This window comes from Dermacentor variabilis, chromosome 3 (assembly GCF_050947875.1).
Source record: "Dermacentor variabilis isolate Ectoservices chromosome 3, ASM5094787v1, whole genome shotgun sequence".
Lineage (NCBI taxonomy): Eukaryota > Metazoa > Arthropoda > Arachnida > Ixodida > Ixodidae > Dermacentor > Dermacentor variabilis.
The window spans coordinates 221,419,760-221,443,766 of NC_134570.1; the positions used below are offsets into that span (position 1 = coordinate 221,419,760).

Sequence of the window (24,007 nt, forward strand, 5' to 3'; positions counted from 1 at the left end):
CCTGTGGTTGTCTTTTTTGAATGCGCAACTTGGTTCTTCAAAGCAACTGGGATGTTTCCATCAACTTTCCTGTGTATTTGAGCACTATATGCACAGTATACTACCTTTATTTCAAATCCAGTCAGGGTCAAATTAAATGAAAGTTGAAGGAAAGTGCCCAAAACAAGATAGTTAAAGTTATATCTAGTGCTCTATGGTACCCTGCAGTGGCTCCTCTAATAAAAAAACATGGTTTAACCCTTATGAAAAACTTATGATTATTGCCTCAGCAAAACATTATTAAGAGAAAAGCCTCAACACTGTCCTGATCTAACTTGCCTTTGTGAAACTCGCATTACCAATACACATACATAATACAAGGAATTTGGAGTGCTGGAATGTGCCTCTAAACTGTACTACAGTCGCCGACCTTTTATTCGGACCTTACGGGGACTGTAGAAATGTCCAAATAAACAGGTGTCCGAAAAAGCAGATTAAGAAAAAAAGAAGAAATTTTATTTCCATGCACTTATTCGGGCTCGGCAGTAGGCTTGAAGAAATCATGAATGCGCCGTTGCACGCTGTTCCGTTTACGCTCAATGAGATAAGCCTGAATCTCGGAGAGGGTCGTACGGTCACTATAGGCGGCTGAAAGCACAGTCACTGCTTGTGCACACTCTGCATGCGATGGCAGCGTAGCACATGGTGAGTCATCTTCCGACTCTGAGTCATTGTCAAGTTCTGTGCATGTCAGTACAGCAGTATCAGCACCTGTGAAACTCAAATGAGACGGTGTCCGGAATCACAATGCAACCACTGCGCAGGTCTCGACAGAAAATTTTCGGCATCAGTAGGGAGCACATCGGAAGGCGACAAATCCTAGGCCTGCCGGCACCCGCTTGCCGGCATTCCCCAGCGCAGTCTGAGTGGGCACTGTCGGCACCATTAGACACTCGACGCGATGTTTCCGTATGCCGCGTTGCATCACCGCAACCTCGACACAGCACACAAAGCAAACATCATCATGCCGTCATGCCACACTAGTCACACAAACGAAAAACGTGGCCTACTCGCAGCGTCATGCACGAAGAAACAAATCAGCTGCTGGCGTATCTTGACATGGCTTACTAAGCTGAGACCGAAACTGCTGTAGCTACGAACCAGACAGAAATGATGAGTGGGGATTTGCAGTAGCACCACTTTTTGGGGCACCAAGGAGACTCCGTTCAAAACAAAAATGGTGTTCAGCAAGTCGAACCATGCACCGGTCAGAGTTGGTGCATGGTGCTCTCGATAGAGTTGGCTTAAGGAGTGTCTGAAAAAATCAGACGACAAGTTGCAAGGTGTCCGAACTTTCGGCAGTTGTTATACATTATGGTCTATAAAGAGAATGGTGGTGCCGCGAACCAGACCGAATAATCGAGCATGTCAAAATTTTTGGAGTCTGGAAAATCAGTCGGCGACTATAATTACAGAAAGCAGATGCTCAAAAGTACAATTCCATAACTTAAATTAATTTTATGATTGCGGTATTGTGTTGGAAAACCTAACCGCACTAGAACTTAGTTTGTTCCTTCGTGGTGTTTTTTTTTCTTGTTTTGCTTTTTTCCCCCTATATGATCGTTCTTATACAGTTAAACATGCCTCACAAACTTGCACGTTACTACAACTTTGTATAAGACTGCCTGCAAGTTTTTGTTTTTTTTTGTCTTCTACTTCATGTTATTATACCTGCACCAGTCGAGCAAAATGCACAGATTATTCTTTGTTGCTAATTTTTGTCTGCTGAAATATCAAGTTGCCTTATTGGCAGCTTTTCCTTTTCACCCCTTCATGTGCAGTGATACATGAATAAAATGTTTGAGTGATTGGCATAGGATTAGCCCAGCGGATGCTAGCTAGCACAGCCTGCATACATAGTGGCAGATATCAAACATACTACAGTCAAATCTCGTTACTATGAACCCTACATTAACGAATTTCTCAAATTGACAAATATTCTAAAAATCTCCGCCAGATTGCCTATATACTCAAGGTAAAAATATCTGAGGACGACGAATTTCAATACAGCGCACATTTCAGAATGACGCAAGCAGTTTATTTTCCCCTTTATAACCAAGGTACATCAGTATTACGAATTCGGCTAACAGTAACAGTGCTGCAACTCTTGCGTGAAACAAACTGAGAGTGCAGTAGCTACCATCATCACCATGTCGCCATTGCTATCACCATCACCATGTCGTGTGCCAAGTGCTTCACCACAAACTTCACCAAGAACTTCATGACAAAGGTTTGGCGATGTTCCCGCGAGATCCAATGATTAATGCAGCTAGCGACGGCACCAACAAGAAGAGAAAGCTGCAGGACAAATTGGACGCATTGCAGGAAACTGTCGCAGGGGGAAAAAGCAAATCGACATGTGGAGACACCGTGGTATTGCCCATCGACCGTCGCAACCAGTTTGAAATACAGGCACAAGATTGTCAAGCTTCACCAGGAATCGCAACTCACTCCTACGAGGAAACAGCTGTGACTGGGAAACTTTCAAAATGTGGATTAAGTTGTTCTTACGTGGTTCAAAGATGCTAGACTGCAAAACGTTCCATGTCTGGCCTAATGCTCTAAGAAAAAGCCTGCGAATTTGCTGATGCACTTCAAATAATGGGGTTCGACGCCAATGCGGGTTGGCTTTTTTGTTTCCTCCAAAGGAACGGAATAACTTGGCAGGTAGTCTCGAGCGAGGAAAAGGCTGCTGACAGAAGGCACGGATTCCTGGCACAATGATTATTTTCTAGAGGTGACTGAGTTGTACTCTGAAGACGATATTTTCAACGCGGATAAGACCGCATGTCTTTATCAGCTCCTGCCAGACCGGATGATGCACTTCAAAGGGCAGCAGTGCAAAGCGGAAAGTTACATCTTCGCGTGACAGTCCTGCTCTGCTGCAATGCAACAGGCATGAAGAAAATTGAACGGCTCGTCATTGGCAAGTATGCGAAGCCTCGCTGCATGAAAAACATGTCATTACTGTACAATTACCGCACCAACAAACGAGCCTGGATAACCAGAGAACTCCTTTCCGAGTGGCTCATCAAACTCGACGATCAAATGAGGAGGCATGACCAAAGAATTCTACTGGTTGTCGACAACTGCTTTGCTCTCATTGTGAATGTTCGCTTGACGCACATTCACTTGGAGTTTCTGCCGCCTAACAACACAACCTTGCTGCAACCCCTAAGACCAGGGCATTATAAAGAGTGAAAGCAGAATTCTATAAGCACCTTGTGCAGTGGATGATTATCAAACTCCGCCTAAAGCAACTGACAGCATTCAATATTTGTCAGGCAGCGGAAATGCTCACAGGAACTTGGTGGAACTTGAAGGCATCCACCATTAGCAACTGCTGGCGAAAAGCAGGGCTTGTCAAAGAGTCCGTGCAGCTTGAAGATGACCTGGAGGTGACCGACCCAGGAGACCTGTGGGCCCAGGCTGCAGAACTGCTGCCTGCCATCTCTTCCTTCGACGACCATGTGGAGAGTGACAGCGAAGCACTAACGACGGCAGACCTGACAACCGAAGAGATTGTTAACTGTGTTTGCTACGTCTCCAGTGACGATGACGACCCAAAGGAAGACTGCTGTGGGTCACCAAACACAGAAGATGAGATCGTGTCGAACATTGACGTTTTAGTCCACATGAACAAAGTCCGCACTTTCATCGCTCGGTGCAATGACAGACCCATGAGGTATTGCACAAAGTGGAAGATGCGGACGCATTCCAATCGGTCGTGTGTGCTGCATGTGCCAAAAGAAAATCACCGATTCCTTCAAGTACAGCAGCTTTGAAGCGAGTGAAGCATCTTTATTTGAGAGTATGCTTGCCCACACATAAGTCTACTGCCAAGGTACATCATTTTCATTCCTAGGTTTGACCACTGGCTTATAACTGCAAGTCTTTCATTACAACGATATTTCAAAATAATGAATGCTTTTCGGTGGTCCCACACGATTTATTATATCGAGATTTGACTGTACACTTTCCACCGCGGGCGTCAAGTAGAGCGTGAACCTAGCGTTAGAATTCACTTTCCACGCCTGCTGGCTCAGGGTACTAGAGACAGACACTTGCCTTCCCAGCCGACAGCCTGCAGCGGTGCCACCTTGTATTTGGTGACAAACTTTTCCTCGATGACCATCTGAGAAGCAGTGATCACCTGGGCCAGTACTATGAGCAGGTCACCTGAGACAGAGAGAGAGAGAGGTTCAAACAACTTCATTTCATCCTGGTAATTAGAACAAAACTGCTAGCATAACTGAAATTAGAAAAGCCTAGAGTTACATTTCTAGCTTACTGTTGCAAAGCACTTCGTTAGAGCATTTTCCGCATACCATATTGAAGCTAAAGCTGTAAACTAAAAACTAAAAAGCAACGCCTTACTTACAGTGATTCATATTCCCGACTTTTTAAATGTGGCACTACCTTTCTGCCAAGACAGTCACTATCGAGGGCCATCACCTTCTCAAGAATGCACTAGATAACAAAGTACAGTAAGAGCTCGTTAATTTGACACACGTTAATTCAGAAATTTGGATAATTTGGACGGCTCTATTGGTCTTGGCCAAAGTGCATGTCAGTCTATGGGACCAAACCTTCGTTAATTCGTCAGAATTCGGCCCCGCTCCGCTTAATTCGGACAAATGCCGACGACTGCCACCACATGAAAGTGTGGTAAAGCAGCGCTGGCACCACTGGAGTGAAACCGAAACCAGAGAGGCGTCGCCATCGCCATCAATTAGTGGGGGCGATCGCAGCGTCACCGAATGTCTGTTTCTTCTTTCTTTGCTTTACTGTGCCTTCGATGCCATTTTCCCTTGTGTTGTTGAGTTGGCATCATCGCTTCTTGTGTAGTTTTTTTCATTGTGACTGTTTTGCATGCCACCACCATCGTGCGCTACAGTGATGGCAACGCCAGCAAAACAGCAGAAGTACGAAGCCAAGAAGTTGGCGACTAAGGTGGAAATTTTGCAGGTTTTGAAGAACAGCGAATCGCGACAGCATGTTATGACCAAGTAAAACATGAAGCAGCACGTTCGGAAGGTACGTGAAAAATTAACATTCTTCAAGCCTTCGAAAGCGAGAAGTTTCATGCATCAAAAAAGTGGTTGCGAAACGCAGCTCATTCCCAGCTCGAAGCTTTGCTGCTGTGGGTTACTGACTCTCGCAATGCGCATCTGCCTTTGAGCGGACCTCTCATCATGGCACGCGGCAATGATGAACATTGAATCGTTCAGAGCTTCAGAAGGGTGGTTCGCGAGGTTTTGGCAGAGACACGAACTCATCTTCAGAAGTGCGTGCGGCGAAAATGCCAGCGTTGACGAAAGCGTGACCTACCGGTGGAAAAATGAAGCTGCTTGAGCACATCGCCGCGTATGAACCAAGTGACGTGTTCAATGCAGAAGAAACTGCTCTATTTTTCAGAGCTCTGGCTGACAAGACGGTGACTTTCAAAGGGGAATTGTGCATTGGTGGCAAGAAGTGCAGGCAAAGGATAACTGTGCTTTTTGCCGCCAATATGACTGGCACGGAGCGCTTGCCACTTGTCATCGGGAAGGCGCACAAGTCACATTTTAAAAACATCAAAGGCCTTCCTGTCGAGTACAGAGCGAACAGAAAGGCTTGGATAACCTCGGACGTTTTTCAAGGCTGGCTGCAGCAGGCAGACCGGCACTTCACGTTTAAGGACCGCAAGGTAATTATGGTTGTTAGCAACTGCAGTGCACATAACTGTACAGTCGAACTGAAGAGCGTCAAGGTAGTTCTTTTGCTGCCCAACACTACATGTGCCCTTCAGCCGATGGACCAAGGTATCGTTCACTACGTGAAGTTGAAGTACCAAAAGCACCTGTTACAGCGAATGACCTTATGCTCCGAAGTTGGAAAGCTGTATGAAGTGGACTTACTCAGCGCAGTGCACATCATCGCCCATGTGTGGAAAAATACACCTCCGCAAGTCATTGCCAACCGTTTTCAACACAGCGGTGTTGTGAGGCCCGAGTATGCTGCAGTAGCCAACGAGGTGTCAGCCGAGTCCACCGACGATGCCTGCCCGACTTTCAATGCTGTCCTTCCCACAGATGCGACCCTTCAGGACTACATTGCAATTGAGGATTCTGTCACCACGACTGGTCTCCTGACCGATAAAGAAATTATTAATGATGTCACGGGCGCCCAGGAAGACCATGATTCAGACAAAGAATCATGCGAGGAGGTGCAGCTGCGACCTCATCGCACCTCACGAGAAGTCACGGAGGCGCTTTTGATATTGGAGGACGTTTGCCTGAGCACTTCCGACAGTTTGCGGGCTGTTGGCCACTTGGAAGAGTTATGAAAAATTGTGATGTCAGCCGCAGGGTGTCTACCAAGTTGACATTTCCGAATTCCCTGAGTGACACAGAACTTTGTTTTATGTCAAGACGGGCTCCCTACATCACATCGCCCAATGGTGTCACTTTCTAGTAAGCATGTTAAAAAATAAAAAAAACCAACTTAGTCCAGTTTGAATAGTAAGAGGTAGTATTTATTTTATTCAAAAAGAAAACAGAAGGGAGGGGTTAGTAAAATGCACAGTGAATAAAATAGCTTCGAAAGAAATAGTAAAACCCACTGCAAAGCGAGTCCAACATTCTCAAATACGAACAAGAAAGAGGTGCATGCAGAATATTTTCGAATATGAGCTATTTCTATCAACTGATAGCAAGCTAATTGGTATGAGGCCCAAACTTTATCACAAGTGAGATTATCTCGCAACAGCTGGTAAGTCAACCTTAACTGTTCCCGACATACTCTCAGCCTGCACACAACACCTCAGTGTTGCATTTCACTGTTTTAAAGAGTTTTTTTGCTTGGTTGAGGAACACCTGCAACTTGGCATCAGCAAACACTTTGCTTTTAGAGTGCAAGCTCCTAAAAAGTGGGCGCATGCTTCCTTTCCTGTTCATTGCTGAATGCATAGGCGCTTGTCTTTTTGTGCTCCTTCGGCTGCGCATTCGCCACATGGGCCATTTGAAGCATCCTCTTGGACAACTGTACAGTCAGCGTCCGATTTTTCGGACTCCCAAGGGGCCGCGAAAACGTCCGAAAAAATGAATGCATGTCTTTTACAGCCCTTAAGGGTTCAAATCACCACAGCCACGTCCTAAAAAGCTCTGAACGCCGGCCAGTACACTTATTAGGCATATCGGTACTTGTACCGATATGCCTAATATTGCGTGCACCCGCCATCTCCTAATAACAGGAGATGGCGGGTGCACGCATGTATAATTAAGGAACACCTACTGTGTCCCATGACAGTTGCCCCTTCCCACACTTGTTATGCTTCACAGCATAGTATTACTGTAATGAGGCGAAGCTGACTTTCGGGAACCGGCATTATGCAACGCGCCGTGCTTTCCGAACTTCGAAGCCAATCGCGATGACCACAAAGGCGGTATCGATGCCCTTACTGACAGTGGCGAATTCTTTCAATGAACCACACAGCACAGAATGGCAAGTGGCTTAATAGTGAACCTTGAAGCAGCTAGGCCTAGCATTGCCGAGGTGGTGGCTATGGCTACAGGCAGATCTGCGTGCGAGTGCGCCGGGTCAAGGCGGCGAAGTTATCAAAATGACGGCGGAGGTGGTTTTGATTAATGCCGTTTCAGACCTAGGGTCACGGCAAAAAGTCCAGAAAATCGGATGGCGAAGTGTTCTTGTGTCCGAAATTTCAGACGTTCTTATACATTGACCCTATGGGGTACGTAGTTGTGCCGCGAAGCCATCTGAATTATCTGGCGTCTGAAAAGTCAGTCGTTGACTGTGCTCTGGCAAATCCTCCAGCCAACGCAGCGTCAAAGACCATAACTTGCAATTCCTCTCTGTTGCTCGAGCCAGCATTACTGCGACTTTCGTTCCCTTTCACTGAAATTACAGCTAATTTTCCCTGATAGAAGCACAAGTTCCCCGAGAGTTTTTCCAGACTACTCAAAATCCCTGAGAATTCCCAGTTTCCCCGGTTGGTAGACACCCTGGCGGAATCTGTGCGAAAAAGCAGATGCCTATTGCAAGATACTTCAGTAAATAAAGGTATGCGTCTCCAACTTGATTTTAATGTTTTTCCTGTTCATTCATTAATTTGGCATTTGGATAATTCGAACATTCTTCCCGGTCCCATGAGATCCAAATTAACCAGCTCTTACTGTATAACTAGAAAACATACTGTTTTTTTTTTACTAATGTATTGTTACTTTGTCTTTGTTACTGTTTTCATTTTTAACCACTCCCCTCTTTAATGCCAACGGCCCTCAGGGCATATTAATTAAAGAAGGAAATAAATTGGCAACCCTGATGTCACCTGTGAGCAAAACCTGTTGATGTCATGCTGTGTACTTATCCCTTCCGTTGCCCTCTTTCCTGTCCCTTTTTCAAGTGCTTATATATGCAACGCTGTAGAACTAGAAACTGTGAAAGTACACGAAGACGAGAAACGAAGACAGTGGACAGGATGAAGTGCTTTGTCCTGTCCACTCTTCGTTTTTCATCTTTGTGTGCTTTTGCAGTTTCAAGATGCAAGTAAACCAATTAGCAGAGTTATCCATTCTGTTGCTGTAGAATTAAATACACTGAGCTGCATATCCTCTTAGAACAACCAACCACGATCAGCAATCAAGCTCCATTACTTGGCATGCACATGGGGGTACTATTGCACGTGCAGTGTACTCCACGACTCACGCAAAGTTCGACTGTTGCAGCTAGGAAATATCAAATAACAGAAGTATACCAAGGTTTACAATGACAGTAAACTACAGCAGCCATCAACTAAAAAATGAGTGGCAAGCCAGTAACAATGTCACTCGACGCTGCACCACACTTTAATTGCCATTGTCAGTAAGAGGCAACAATGAAAGGATAACCAACGAAATGTGTACGAAACTGAAAACACCCAGTATGTGAAGTGTGAAATAAATTATGCAAAGCACTGCAGAAAACCCACTGTTTGCTTGATTATTTGATTACCTTTGGTTATGCTCCAAAACTACACGTAGGCTAGGAGAGCTAATGTAGCAGAACACTGGGTTGATACAAAGCACTTGGGAATCAATATGCACTGAAATTTTGCCACACAGGCGGTCTTTGCACTCGTGAGAATGCAGCTGGCGTAGGTGACAATTGAGCTCAACAAGAGAACAGGCCAACCTGCTCTGATGCCACCCCTCCTTTGCGGGGCAAATGTGTGCACTGGCTCTTGGGAAGTGGCCGCCTGCAAATTACGCGGCAAGAGCCTACTTTCCATGAGCATCTCGTCCTTTATTTTCATAATTAGGCTTCACGATTGTCACAAGCTGTCCCTTCTAGTCTTTTCCTCTATGCCAACAGACCGCACTGCAACACATGGTACAAGCCTGGCACATGAACGCCTGCTATCCCAAGTGGACCAACCGGTGATGATGCTGTTGGGGCCCTTCGTGGCATGGCTGTCGGGGAAGAGGATGTCCGACATGCCAACCACGACCAGGCCACACATGACCAAGAGGATACCGAGCCACTCGTACGACCGCAGGCGGCGCCCCAGGAACGCCACTGACAGCAGGCCCGTGAAAATAATCACCGCACCTACGGACACAGTCAAATGACACAGTAAATTGTCATGCTACAAGATCACTAAGTATTTTTGAGGTACCATATTTTCCTGTGTATAAGATACGAATCTTAGGACGACAGAAAGCTGAGCTAGTTGGCAAGCATTCATTACGCAACAAAGAGGTGAGGCGTGCATATGAGTTTTGAGTCTTTTTTGCCTCAGTGCTCCCTTCAGTTGATAGTCTGCGTTTGTGTTGTCCACTTCTCTACTCTTGTGTCCTGTCTGCACGCCTCAGCTCTTTTTTGCATAATATAAGATACAGCTTTTTCCCAAAATTTTCAGCAGTGTGTCTCACGCAATGGAGCAACTTGTAAAGTTTACTGAAGTTGGTGTTAGCACTCTGAGCTTGCCTCCGAGTTTGTACTCAAAGTTTGGTGTTTGCTGATGCACCTATGCATGCACCTATGCATGCGCAGAAGGTGCAAAATAGGTTGTCCGCATCGAAATTCGGCACAATTTTGGCCCTTCGTTATTTTGACGATGGTGGAAGATCGTGCAAGCATCATTTTCCGAACATTTTTTTTGGGGGGGGGGGGGGCTCACACGTCACTAAGCAGGTGATGTTTTATTTGCGCTCCTGCCTTGTAGTGCTGACAACCGCAGATGAACGTGGCACCAGCCCATCACAAGAGATAATGAGAGTGCAAGTAAATGTTCGGATAGTGAGATGCTCGCCCGATATTGCCCCTTGCTCACCTTTGATATTGGCTGCCTCACATCTTGGTCGGCCAAAATCTTCGGTACATGAGCAGCGAGTAGTAGCTGAACACGTCAGAATTCGGTAAGTATGGCATTTCGCAATGAGGATATGTGCGTGAAATGCGTGCATCTTATACAAAGGTGCGACTTATACACAGGAAAATACGGCTATACAAAAGCACAACAACCCATTGGCAATGCAGAGTAGCAGGAAAATCCTAACTTTTCTCTGCTCCACATTTCACAACTACTACAGTGCTACTGCACAGCAGGTCACAAGTATCTTTCCAGTCATATTAAATGATTAAATGTGAAAGCACTATTACCCATGAGGCAGGAAAGGCGGTGTTGTAGGCAACGAGTGGTACCGAAAATCATCACATAATGTGATGTCATCAGCATCTTGTATGACATCAGCAGTAATACAGATGATAGTAAATGATATGATTGCCAGTTGGCCTCTAGAGTCTGAAGGAGTACGTTTACCTAGGTCAATTAATTACAGGGAACCCTGATCATGAGAAGGAAATTCACAGAAGAATAAAAATGGGTTGGATCGCATACGGCAGACATTGCCAGCTCCTGACTGGAAGCTTACCATTATCATTGAAAAGGAAGGTGTACAATCAGTGCATTTTACCAGTGCTGACATATGGGGCAGAGACTTGGAGACTGACAAAAAAGCTTGAGAACAAGTTAAGGACCGTGCGAAGATAGATGGAAAGAAGATAGATAGGCATAACGTTAAGAGAGAGAGTGGTTTGGATCAAAGAGCAAACGGGTATAGACGATATCCTAATTGACATCAATAACCATTGGACAAATAAAGTTTATTCCTATCCTATCCTAATTTACTTGATAACCGTTGGACCATTAGGGTTACAGAATGGGTACCAAGAGAAGGAAAATGCAATCTAGGACGATAGAAGACTAGGTGGAGCGATGAAATTAGGAAATTTGCGGGTGCTAGTTGGAATCTGATGGCGCAGGACAGCGGTAATTCGTCCTTCGTCCTGCAGTGGACATAAAACAGGCTGCTGCTGCTGATGATGATGTTTATAGCAGTAGTTATGGGCAGTTAAAATGAAGTGAATTAAGGTGGATTACAGTGAAGTAAAGGGAATTAACGTTAGCACAAGTTGGAGTAAGGTTACTTAAGGTGGACTAACGTGAACTAAGGTGAAGAAAAGTGAATGAAGGTGAAGTGAATGAAAGCGAATTAAGTTGTATTAAGGTTGTTATAAATTAGAGCCAGGGAATTGAGCCAGATTAAAGTGGATTAAGAAGAGATAAGGCTGGTATAAATTAGAGCAAGGTGGATTAAGGTAGAGTTGCGCAAAACATGCGACAATGTATGACATGTATCATGGACATAACGAATTAATTAGAGAAGTCAATTTCTGCTTTTGCATTCAAATCACATAACAATACTTAACGAGAAGAAAAGGAGTTAACTGAGGGGCCGATTTTTATTAATCGTATCATGAGAAGCCAAGAAACAGACATCAAAGAAAACAGGGGAATTACTTGTACTTATTGAATGAAAGAAATTAATGGCAATGAAAGTGGATGAAAAGACAACTTGCCACAGGTGGGGAACGATCCCACATCTTCGCATTACACTGTGATGCTCTAACCATTTGAGCTACCGCAGTGCAGTTTCCCCATCAACTTTCTAGGGTATTTGTGTGTTACTACTGGAACTAACCTTGGGAGTGTTAGCCAGTGCCACCACTCTCAAACCTTGGCAGTGGATGTAAAACATCCTTTCTGCTGCAGGCATCGCGAGAACGCAATCTTTATGCGTGAATCCAACTAGTCAAACCCACACATGCTACCTAAAGGCATCAATGTTGCCTGATTAGAGACTCATTATGTAAGAACAAGGGGGCTAACCCAGGGGCCCAATTTTTATTAATAATTTCATGAGAAGCCAAGAAACAAAGACACCAAGGAAAACATAGGGGAAAAACATAGGTTAACCCCCTTTCTTCTCATTCTTACATAACGAGGGTCTTGAATCTGGCAACATTGATGCCTTCAGGTAGCATGTGCAGGTTTACTGACTAGCTGCCTTCACGTAGAATGATCGCGTACTCGTGATGCCTGCAGCAGAAAGGATGTCATCCGCTGCCAACGTTTGCGAGTGGTGGCACTGACTAAAAAATACCCAGAAAGTGGATGGGGGAACCATGCCGCAGTAGCTCAATTGGTTAGAACATCACACGAGTAAGGCGAAGACATGGGATCTTTGGTTCTCATGCTATGATAAGGATACTTCAGTCACTCAATTTTTCTGATTGACCTGCCTCTGCTAACCAGGATCACCTTTTGGCCAAAAGTTATGATCGAATGGACCCATTGCTGGGCAGGCTGGTAGAGGCCTACAGGTATAAACTGAGTGGGCTCTACCAATTCAAAACTGGACACACTAAAGGGCACAGGATGACCATCTGTCCTGTACACAAAAAGTGCTGGCTAGATGGGGGTGAATATAAACTTTTTCTTATGTGAACTGAATACAAATAAGTGAAATCTTGAATAGTCAGACACATTTAAAGTGAGAATATTTATTCCAGTATAGTTAGGCACCACGCCTGTAATGGCTACGGCAAAATAAGGCGGCCGATTATCAGGGACAAATATTTTAAATGCAAGATCACTAGTTGTTGGTAAGAAACTACATGAATAGCCGGCATGAATAACTTCTGGTTGCGCTTTCCAAGAACGAATGGCTGCTACATGACTAACTTTCCAAAAATGCCAAATAAATGGCTGCTGAGAAAAGATCAGAAGTAAAAAAAAAAGCTGCTGAAGGACTTGTATGCCATAGACACATGTAAAAGGGTTCATTGCAAAGAAAACATCACAGGTTGCAGCCTAAGAGGTCGTCAACGCAATACATGTACTAGCAAACTTTGCTGTCCATGCTAACATTCCTGTTGTATAAGTAATTTGGATTTGTCTAGTAATCAGTTCTATACATACATGGCAGCATAGTGTCAGAGCTTCAAAGCTACATTTATTGCGTTCTTTATGTTCATAGAGGGTAGCAATTTCTCAGTGCTTGAAGGTTGCATTTATTGCAGTCATTGTATTACAACGTAGATAACAGCACTGTCACCTCGAATGAGCACGTTTTGGAATTCCCGCTCTTAGCCTGCCTCTTCTTGGAGGAAGTTTTACAAAGGAAAGCAGGACCTGGCGCTGTGGCACCATTCTGTGCCCCATCCTGTGCGTCACAAGATCTCGCACACTTCGTGACCTGCCTTAGCAGTAAAATAACGGGAGAGAAATTTTGCTTTGCCCAACAGTCGATTTTGAAGCACTGCGAGATAAAGCATTTTCCTTGCTTCCAACTGCACTACTCGTGGCAATGACAATACGTGCATATACTGCCTAATGAAGAGGTAAAATGTGGTTTGCACGCGTAAGCTACGAATGGGCCGAAAACTTTAGGAGTGTCCTGAAAAAAAACCCGACGTTTGCAAAATGCCACAAAAAAGCAATAAAAGGTCACTTTTGGTCAAAATAATAAAACACTTGAAGGGACTGACAATTGATATTTAAGGACCCAGTATTTTTATGGCGCAATGAAAGGGCCATCCTTGGAAGTGTTTAATTGCAGCAGGCACTTCTACATGCACATAAAAATTTTGTAAGCAAAATTTTTCAATCTCAACAATGTTCAAAAGTAACAAGTGCGCTGACACCAGCAACACTGAGAAGCGAGAGTGACAATTATGGTCTCCTTTACAAAGTGGTGTTTGTGGCTCCAGGTGGTGTTTGGGCCAGGAATACAGCCGGCAGATAGACGAGTATGTCCGGTAGTAGGAATGAAGGAAAAAGGGTTTGTTCTGGATTGTTTACACTGGCTCCAGATACAGAAGCCCACTTCATGCAGGAGCATATTAAACGTCTCAGTTCATGTAAGGACACGTCAGCCCACCTCTCACTGCACCAAAGGTCTCCGCTTTTAATACCGTCCATCTTCCCTAGATGACTAGGCTAGTGAATCTGATGACTGTATCCTGGCCAATCACAGTCGTTGAATCAGTCGCAATATCCCGCCCATGATATAGCAATGTTCAGGTGCCTTCGCCTCCTATGTTGCACCATTTCCCTTGCATATGGCATAAGCGCGTAGCAATCTGAATCCGAGGTTGACGCATTTCTCACGGTACCCTTCGACGTTAGCCCCTTTCATCAATTACTTCAGCCTGTCAGAGTCAGGTTCAGGTGGAGTGGTCTGTGCAGCAGTTGTCGCCTCGAAGCGAGCTCCTCTGTTTGTGCATCAGTCTATTTTGGGCCCCAGTGTCGCCTGGGTGCACGCTGATGAAAGGACTGCCTTGCAGAAAACTTGTAAGGAATGCTCACTGCTGTATTGAGACTAACAACGGGAAAGCAAAATGATTGATTGATGGATGGCTTTCAAAGGAGTGAGTGCAGCTTTCATTAGGCATCTGCATTTTGACTTTTTGCGCCTTCCGAAAATAAAATGCTGCTTTAATAAGTAGCATCTGTGGCTGCTGGATATCGTAGTGCTAGCTGGTGCCAATGTGGTGCCGTCTTTTGGCTGTGAGCACGAGTTCTCAAAGCACCATCACGGCCTTGAAGAATGGGCTACAGCACGTGCCGCTCAAAGGCTATGGCGTCACTTTTCCACTCGTAACGTATTAAGATCTAGCAGCGCATTGCATGTTACAGAAAAAAAGCTTGTAATAGAAAAGTATCTATTGCATTTCATATTCAATAAAAGTCGAGGAGCTGCGCACGCTACCAGACAGTCACGTGATGGGGCATCCCATTTCTTGTCATGCTTTCACCGCGTGAGGGCATCAAAGGTCATTTTTCGGGATCTGTTGCGAAGAATAATACATATGAATCCTCTTTTAAAGGGGTCGTGAACCATCCCAGACACGATGAAAAAAAAAAGCTGTCCAAAGATAGCGTACGCTACTTTGAACATCTCGTCCAAATATTGCAGTCATGCGTGGCACATGGAGCTTGCAAGTGCAGTGCAAAGTCTGCTTTCTCTCAAATGCTTTTTTCAACAGAATCCAGTTCCTTTCTCTTTTCTAGACTCTATTTCATATTATAGGAGATTCCTATACATGGCTAGTATTGGCCAATAGCTGACATCAAGAAAGGTGTCTGGGTATTTACCGTATTTACTCGAATCTAACGCGCACTTTTTTCCTGATAATACAGATCAAAAAATTGCGTGTGCATTAGAATAGAGTATGACCCTCAATCTGCGTTACCATATGGCCATCGGCATTACAATATTGCCACCTCGTACGTGCTTCGAGCCTAGCTGCTGTAGCTTTCTTCACGTGCTGCAATACGTGTGCTGAGGCAACGAGTCCTTTGGCTTAGGTTAGTGCACCGTCAGTCTTCCCGTTTTCTGCGTTTGTTCTATTAGCATGGATGTTGGCACTACCCCACAAGCCATTTGTTGGCTTGGGCAGGCCCATATTTGTACCCTGTAAATGCACAAATAAAGAACTTATTATTAAAGTGCCGACTGCAAAGACATAGTTGTTCACGATGCTGCAATTAAAAGGAAAACAATCATGTGTGTGGAGACGGATGCAAATCGGGCCACATCACGGCATTCCGAGTAGGCGTCCTACACTGGCAGGTGCTACAGAGGCTCGGCAGCGCAGCCCCTATGTTGAAAACTATCTGTGCTGGAGACAAGTCTACGTACCTAAGCGCGGCACCCTGTGTTAGTTCGCGTTCAAGCGAGAGGCCGCCCCAAGGTAAATTCGCACCCCTCCTGCTACTGCACTTCCACACTCCAGCGTGTTGATAAAGAGTTTTTGTGATCATTGAGTGAGAGGTTAATATTTGTGCACGCATGTACCATGTTTTTTAATTTACTAAGCAAATGTTTAGAAGTTTATATTGCCGATAAAACTACTACTTTTACTTTTCATATAGCTGTCTACTAATTCACTATTGTAATAGATGCTTCGCCTTTTGAGCGAAACTGCAACTTTTATATATCGCAACTTTAGTGCGTTGGGAGTAAATCTGTTTTTTCCAAATGAGAGAAAGTTGTATTTCTGTATGAAAGAATGAGGTATGTGTTACTGCAAAGGACTTCTTTTTTTAAGGTCATGGCAAACAGGTGCGCATTACAATCGAGGACACATTAGAAAAGAGTAAATACAGTATTCACGCAGTTTAATAAACAGGTTGAAGTAAGCGACCGTTTGAATATTAATAATGTGTACCTCCAGAAGCCGGCTATCGTCTACTCACACTCGACTGCGGCTGCCTGTGTAGGAATGAAACTTTAGCAGCCCTGCTTATTGGTGTCATAGCCGTCAGGTCTTGCTAATGCCGACTAGTTTTGAACACTCAACCAGTGTCGAACCACACGAAACTTGAGGTCAGACCAAATGCACGCTGACCAGTATGCACCCATTCCTGCCTGCTACTGCTGAGGTGCCTTGGCAGACTTCACTTCGTATTGAGAGCCCTTCGAAGTGCACACATTAGATGTGGCTGCTATCCATCAGTCAAGCAGCACAAAGCTGGTCTGCACCCCGTAGGATGAGCACGAGCGCGCACTCAAGTCTTGTCGTGCACAGAGCAAGTGCTGTGCGTGCACACTGCAATGGCATGTAGCTGCGATCTGCTACATAGTTTAGGCACCACGGCCACTGCGACGAGTCCGCTGGTTGAGCGCACTGTTGCAGACAACTGCATCTGGCACATCATGGGTGCCAAAATCAGAAATACTAGCTACGTCTAGGTGAACATTCAAAATCAAATTTCAACTGCATGCCACAGTGACGTTCAGCAGACAGAGCGTTGTGGGCACCAATTGCTTCGCCATAGCGTTCGCAGTGCAAATCATTGAAGTAGTGAACCTAGCCGGGCCAACCCACACACGAGTGGCTGATAGGCCACTTGAGCAGCCGTCCAGGAACCATCAGGACCAGAGAACGGCTCTCGCAGCTGAATGTCCACCCTGGCGCCTGTGGTCCCTCCCAAGAGCTGCTGACAAGACCAAGCGGCGCTACAGTTCGTGTAGCCACCAGCACTGCCTTCGGCACAATTGTGCTGGCAGAAGCCAGCTGAGCTTTTCGCCTGCCATGCCTCTTGAACCCCCAGAGGGGTAGTCATGCCTACCCGGTGCCAGGGCATGGACAGCCAACGTATCCGTGCAAAGTATACATTCCGCAAGTGCACCGACGTGAGACTACTTATGTGAAAGTGAAAACACACATAAGATACTGAACTATACCACGTATGCATGGATGGTTAGGATAAGGTAATGCAGCCTTCTCTTTACATGTGTTCTATGTATTGCTCTCCTCACTGTGTGTTGAGGTCCTGGACCTACATACCTTTCTGTCAGATATTCAATGTAGAACTTTTTAAAATCAGTGGTTGAGTACACTTGACCAGTTATAAATGGGGCATGTTAGGCATTGTGACGTAATTATCATAATGATCTACATTTGTGCAATTTTCTTGCTTATGAGAGCTTGCTTGGTAAATGTGATACTTTTAACACCGTAGAGCCCTGACCCATCATGTCAGCTGTACTTAACACTTGTCTTTGGAATTCTTATAATGCCTTCTCTCTCTGTGCAAAAGGAGAGCAATAATAAAAGGGTTGAAAGTAACCACACAACCAATACACCTTCCTTTTATAACAAAAGATTGCGATAATATTTCGGGCCTTGTGTCAAATACAACGAAGTACTAATCTGTCATGTCCTCTTCCATATAAGGAAGACAGGAGCGACCCACTCATATCTGAAGATTCTTTGCATCGACATAGACTGATCTCTGCGACCTCACATCGTGGCCAGACCATACTCAACATTCTGGAGCTTGAACAATGCTCTGATAACAAGCTTGCCCTAGAATGCCTCACCGTGAAAAGGAAATCTGCTCTATCCTGGTGGCCCTATTTATTATCGCCCTTGTTACTGTCTAATAGTGCCAGCCTCTTTTGCCCATTCTGCGCTACTGCACATTTTCAACTTGGTAACAGCCTTCTGTTTAAGGAATTGGTCTTCCACAGGCAGAATGCACAGATTAACACAAATTCTGAGGTCTTACATACTAGTACCATGACCCGATAATGATGCACGCCATAGTTGGGGCCTTCAGATAAATTTTGACTGCCTGGGGTCCTTCAACATCCACTCAATGCATGGTGCACAGGCATTTTTGCATTTTGCCCCCCCTCAAAATGAGGCTGCAGTGGCAGGGATTTGTACCCACATCTTTGTGCTTAGCAGTGCGACGACAAAGCCACTAACACCACATCGGGTCATGCACAGATATACAAAGGCACATAAGTACATTGCAGCGATGCTTCACAATTCTGCAGCTTGGGGCATGATGTAGCAAAAATGTCTAGTGTACTGCTAAGCTTGACGCATCAAAAGGAGGGAAGACAGCATCTATGCTATCCTTGGCTGTCCCTGTATAGGCCCAATTTTGTCAGGAATCGATATGCCTGTTCCAGGTCAGCCTGACAGTAGCTCAGAATCCTCCCCTTGAAGTTCTCAAAGGGCACCTCACCAAGCCACATGGCTATTTTCGGTTATACACTGGATGTTGTTACGTGCCCTCTAGGGAGGGTTGTGCTGCAAAATTTTTTTAGTCGGCTTATTGATAGCCGAGATAGAAATATTTCAGTGCTACAAACCCATGATTTCAGGAGGCGAGTGCCACTGCCAAGAGACACTGTCCTCACTTGCCCCGTCTAACCTCTGCAAGCAAAATTCCTTCCCTGGATTGTCCCAGACCGAAGCTCGAGGATCGTGTAAAGCTTACAGGCCCCGCCTTTATTATTTTTTTCTCACCCTTTTGCTGTGCAGCGCACTTCCGCTGACAGCATCGCATGCGAGCTGTTGCGTTTGTCTTGTTTCACGCAGCACACGATTTTGCGTGCTGTTCATGAGAACTACCAACTAGCAGTATAAGTCAGTGCTACACGAACACTGAGGCAGACAAGCGGATCATAGAGCAAGGTCACACGCTGGAACAAGGTAGAAAATGACAGACTTTCATTGTCTGCGTGTGCGACTGCATGGCGCGGGAACAAGCAGACAAAACAGAAGTAGATCTCTTGCTATGGTGTGAAGTAAAACAAGAACATGCGGACATTCAGTTTGTGCATTTTATTATTTCTCTAAACATTAATTCGTCTACTGAACCAACAGATTACACAAATAACAGATGTTGCCTTCAATCATTCTCTAAGTCATGTGCCACCATGAGCGACGTCACAGCAGTGCGATGTATGTTAACTCTCCGGCTGGGACCGCGGCGCTGCGCTTGCAAGGAGAAGGGCAAAATGGCCTTTGGTTTAAAATTTGCACCACGTACATCCATGTTTTTGTTCCTCTGTTCATCCATTAGTGTAAGCCAGTGTCGGCCAGTGTAACACTAAGCGCAACACAATCATGAAATTTCAGCTCGTTCCGCAGCGCATAGCGACGCAATACTCTGCAGACATGATCGTTTACACGCATTGTATGCACGGCCCTTGTCACCTCAAAATGGCCAGACCTGGTGAGGGGTCCTTTAGGATAAAACATTTCTTGATTGACTTGCCACCTCTTCTAATTTTCACCAGCACATACTGTGGAGAGTCTAGAGAACACAAGAAGCATGAAGGCCAACCTTTATCAGCGCCCTGACGGACCTGCACACCTGTGCTCTCATCTGCCAGCAGGCTTGTTCACTCTGTTGAGTCATGTGCCCAGAAGAATGACCAACAGAATGCAAAGTGCTGCATCATCAGTCGCTATGCCTACATTGCACTATTGAAGAATTAGTGTTTTTGCATTTTGATCTTCCTGAATAAATGATTCGTGGTTATTGTGTATTTGTTTCTTCCCTGTCAGCACTCTATAAAAACTTTACTTTGCATAATTAACATGTTTTTAGAAGCAAGATGCTATTTGGAATGAGCATCAAATTGTACCAGCCATGCACACTCTTCAACAAGTGATTTATTTGAAACAGGGCACATGTACACACACACGACACTCAAGTAGCTTACAAGTCCTGTGCAGACTAGTGAACTTTTAAAAATGCCAGCTCTTTTTCTGACAGATATGGAAGGGATGCTCTACACTGAGAACCAAGACTATCAATTTTTGCAAATTTAACTATCAGTCTAGTTAGAGCATCTTTATTTCTGGCAAGAATAGCACAACTCTGAAAGGGAAGACAACACCCATACACTCTGCAGCACAATGCTAGCCAATCATCAACGATTTTTTTAATGTTCTCCGAGCCTTTCAATTAGACAATGACCTGTCTGCCGCAGAAGAGGGGGATTACCACATGCTCTGCGACAGTTGCACCCTTGTCTCTTGCTAGCACATGGGCTGCCAATTTTGCAGAGCCTACACAAACTGCAAGGCGCAGAAAACACTACTCTTATATTTGCGCATTCTGCTACCTTCTGCAAGCAGTGTGAAATTTTCTGCAAATACGGCACAATGGCAAATTTGTTCTTGGACCCTAGGAGCGTTCACAGCATTAGCACGCTCATGCATTTGTTTTAGCAAATGTTCGGCTACAGATACTTGGTTATGCACAGGGTAACCTGCATCCAACAGGCGATCACACTGAGTGGGCGAAGTCATTAATACAGTGGCAGCAGAAATTATTCAAGGCATTATCAAAGCACAACCTAACGTTAGTTTTAAGAGTTTCGAGTGTGCCAACTTTTACGGCAGCAGTTGCCTCGAGGTTTGCAGTACCAACGGGCGTGATTGGCCAGGAAATGAAAAAACTAAACACACCTCAGAGAACCACTCGACACTGGCAGTTTGTGTGTTACCACCACCAGCGGCTGCAGGTTGCAAGGTTGGAATCCAAGGAACCTTGTCATGGTTAATCAAAAAACAGGTAATCGTCAGCATACCTGAAGACTATGAAGACTGAAGCTATGTGGAAGTGAATAATACAAGTTCCTTAATATCTGCAGAAAAGGCAGAAATGACTGCCACCGAAAATTTTGATGAGGTTGATGCCCTGAGAATTCTTCGCTAGGAGAAGATCGTTAATTGCTAATGGCTTTCGTTTGTCCTGCAGAAATCCTGCCATTGCCTTTTGCCAAGTGCCTGTCTCTGATATTATTACCCTTGACAAGAATTCAGGCTTCTGTGTCTTTGCACTGAAGAAGACATCAAGGTAGTCTTTGTTACTTTTGTTAGTATAATCTAAAACACAGTGGAGCTTAAGCCTTTCATGAACAACCTCCACACTTTTTTACTTTTTGCGACATACAAAAGCAGAACTGACAGTTTTGTCATCTTCCTTGAAGAGGCCTTCAAAAAGAATGCACAAATAAAATCTTGGAATTAACTGGTATGCATCTTCCCGTGTTCGACATGCTAGTGGTTACCTTCATTGAAATGCACGTTGCTGTAGCGGTACTCTCAACTGTCTGTAAATTGAAATTGTGCAATCTTCTCTAATTGGGGCAAACCTTTACAGCTTTTCCCAAGTTTTCTGCTCTACCACCAGAGACCTAACAGAATAGCAGTGGGAGGCTCAGCTAGAAAGCCCTATCCTGAATGGCCTGCATAGTCTGATCAGCCAGACTATAGAGATGGCTCCTGTCCACGACTTCCTGGACTGAGGCGGCTGCCCACCTGGGGCGAAGACTTCTGGGGCGAAGAGCTCAACAGAAGTTGATTTCACTCTCTCTCTCTCTCTCTCTCTCTCTCTCTTTGTGGTTTCGCTCACACATGCCAAAGGGAATGGATTAATGAGGCAAACTCACCTCGGAGCATTTGGAAGCTGGATGCATAGGTAAGGTTGAGTCCAATGTACATGATGGAGGTGCCGACCAGATCGCACATGGCTGGAGGAAGGAAGATGAGAGGATTGAAGTCGCGACTGCCAGTCACACTGGGAGGCAGCTCGACAGACTCGCCCGCTTTGGCTTTCCGGGTGTAGTAAAAGAAGACGACACGGAACGCCAGTAGGCACGACAGTTCGCCCAAGAACATGCCGACCGCCTGCGAAAACACTGCGAAATGTCACTCGCCAAGTATTAAAAAAAGCCATGGATCTTACTTTATTGCTAGTTTTCACACAATACATGAGAACAGTAAACACCACTTCGTTTCTTCATTTTTTTTACTGGCTGCTTTGATCCTGATATTTCTTTATCCCAATAAAAAAAAATTAAGTTGTTTGGATGTTTTGAATATAAGGCCACAAAGCTGGTAACTTTCTGTAGCCACCAGTAAAACACTGCATATAGGAAAAGGGGAAGCTATTTAGTGTTAGTTGCACCCCATTGTGCAACAGCCCCCTTATTCAGGTGAAAAAGTGACGCTTTTCTTGTTATGCTAAGAAATTACAAGGAATTGCATTAAATGCTGAAAAATGGTATTATGCTGCTGAAATTAAATTACTATACAATGTTTCCTGCCTGCATGAATAAAAAGATTAATTTTTTGTCTGAATGGGTATTATTGTTATTTATGTATAGATCCATACTAGAATGGTGCTAAGGATCCAGACACTCAATGTATTATTTTCGCATTTACCAAACCTTGGCAAATAAAGTTCAAAGTGTACAGGAGTCCACTAGCCTACGAGAATCACTTTTCAAAAACTGTTTACTAATGCTCTCTGGCAAAGATGATTTACAACATAAACAGTCACACTTGTGGAATGCAATATCAGGAGAGACATTTGCTTGGTCAAATGCACAGAGGTAAGTTAATGACAGCATGAGAAGCACCAGCAATCTGACAGAATTGCCACTTGCCACTCACCAAATCCTAACTGCTAGAGCAAGGCAATATACTTGGAAATAAAATGGCTGTCACCATGGCTCCCATGTACATAACTGTCAAGCACCTCTTCCCCAACAGTGCATAAAACAATTGCTTTAAATTCAGCAGCTACAATGTTTCCAGGGAACATTTTTACATCAAAAAGAAAAAGTCAGGTTCTCACCTCACAAGTTTTACTTTAGACCAAGTATTTTGCAAGAGAGGATGAAAATTTTGAAATTTAAAAGGAAATTGTAATATCAAAGCCCGGGATAATGCAGACCTATTCAAATCTGTTTCTCCCAAATCCGCCATTAGCCCTCCATGATAGGTGAAAATGGTTCAGGTCTAGCCTACGTAGGTAGGTGCCACACATACATGGGTGGGGTCAGCCATTTTGACCTATTAGGGAGAGCGAATTGGTGGATTTGGAGTAAGAACAGGGGCCCTTTAACGTAAAAATATTCTAATATGCTTTTATTCCAATCTATTGACGTCAAATTTGTGTAACCGACGACGCAAGCATTGGGCGGTCACCCGCAAGGTTGTTTGAACAGACCAATCAAACACTCTCCTCGTTCATAGGAGGTCACTTTTGTTTGCTTGAAAAATGAATAACATTGCCTACACTGAGCGGCTTGTCTTATCTAATTGGCTCACAAGAGGCGACGAGCACGCTCAAGTGGAGAGGGATTCGATGGGGCTGAGCCACTGCACTGAAAATCAATAACCTGATGAAGAGGGTGGTGTCGGCGTCTGATTGGTCCGCTTTTCCTTACTTAGCTTGTGGTGGCTGGTCGAAAATCGCGGCGGCATGCAATGGAAGCTTAAGAATGACGCTGAAACAGATCCTCAGCAGAGAAGA

At 44.7% G+C, this 24,007-nt stretch overlaps 1 protein-coding gene across 2 annotated transcripts in view; it reads right to left on the reverse strand.

Moving 5' to 3' along the window:
* Positions 1-24,007, reverse strand: part of Tango9 (transport and golgi organization 9) — a 61,012-nt gene that overhangs the window by 13,641 nt on the left and 23,364 nt on the right. The window contains exons 3-5 of one of the 2 annotated variants that reach the window (XM_075686879.1): positions 22,137-22,385; positions 9,454-9,627; positions 4,108-4,218 (exon numbers count right to left, since the gene is read on the reverse strand). In XM_075686879.1, coding sequence (XP_075542994.1) covers positions 4,108-4,218; positions 9,454-9,627; positions 22,137-22,385 — 534 coding nt within the window. The remainder of the gene's footprint in view (positions 1-4,107; positions 4,219-9,453; positions 9,628-22,136; positions 22,386-24,007) is intronic. The other variant, XM_075686878.1, reaches the window with a different exon arrangement.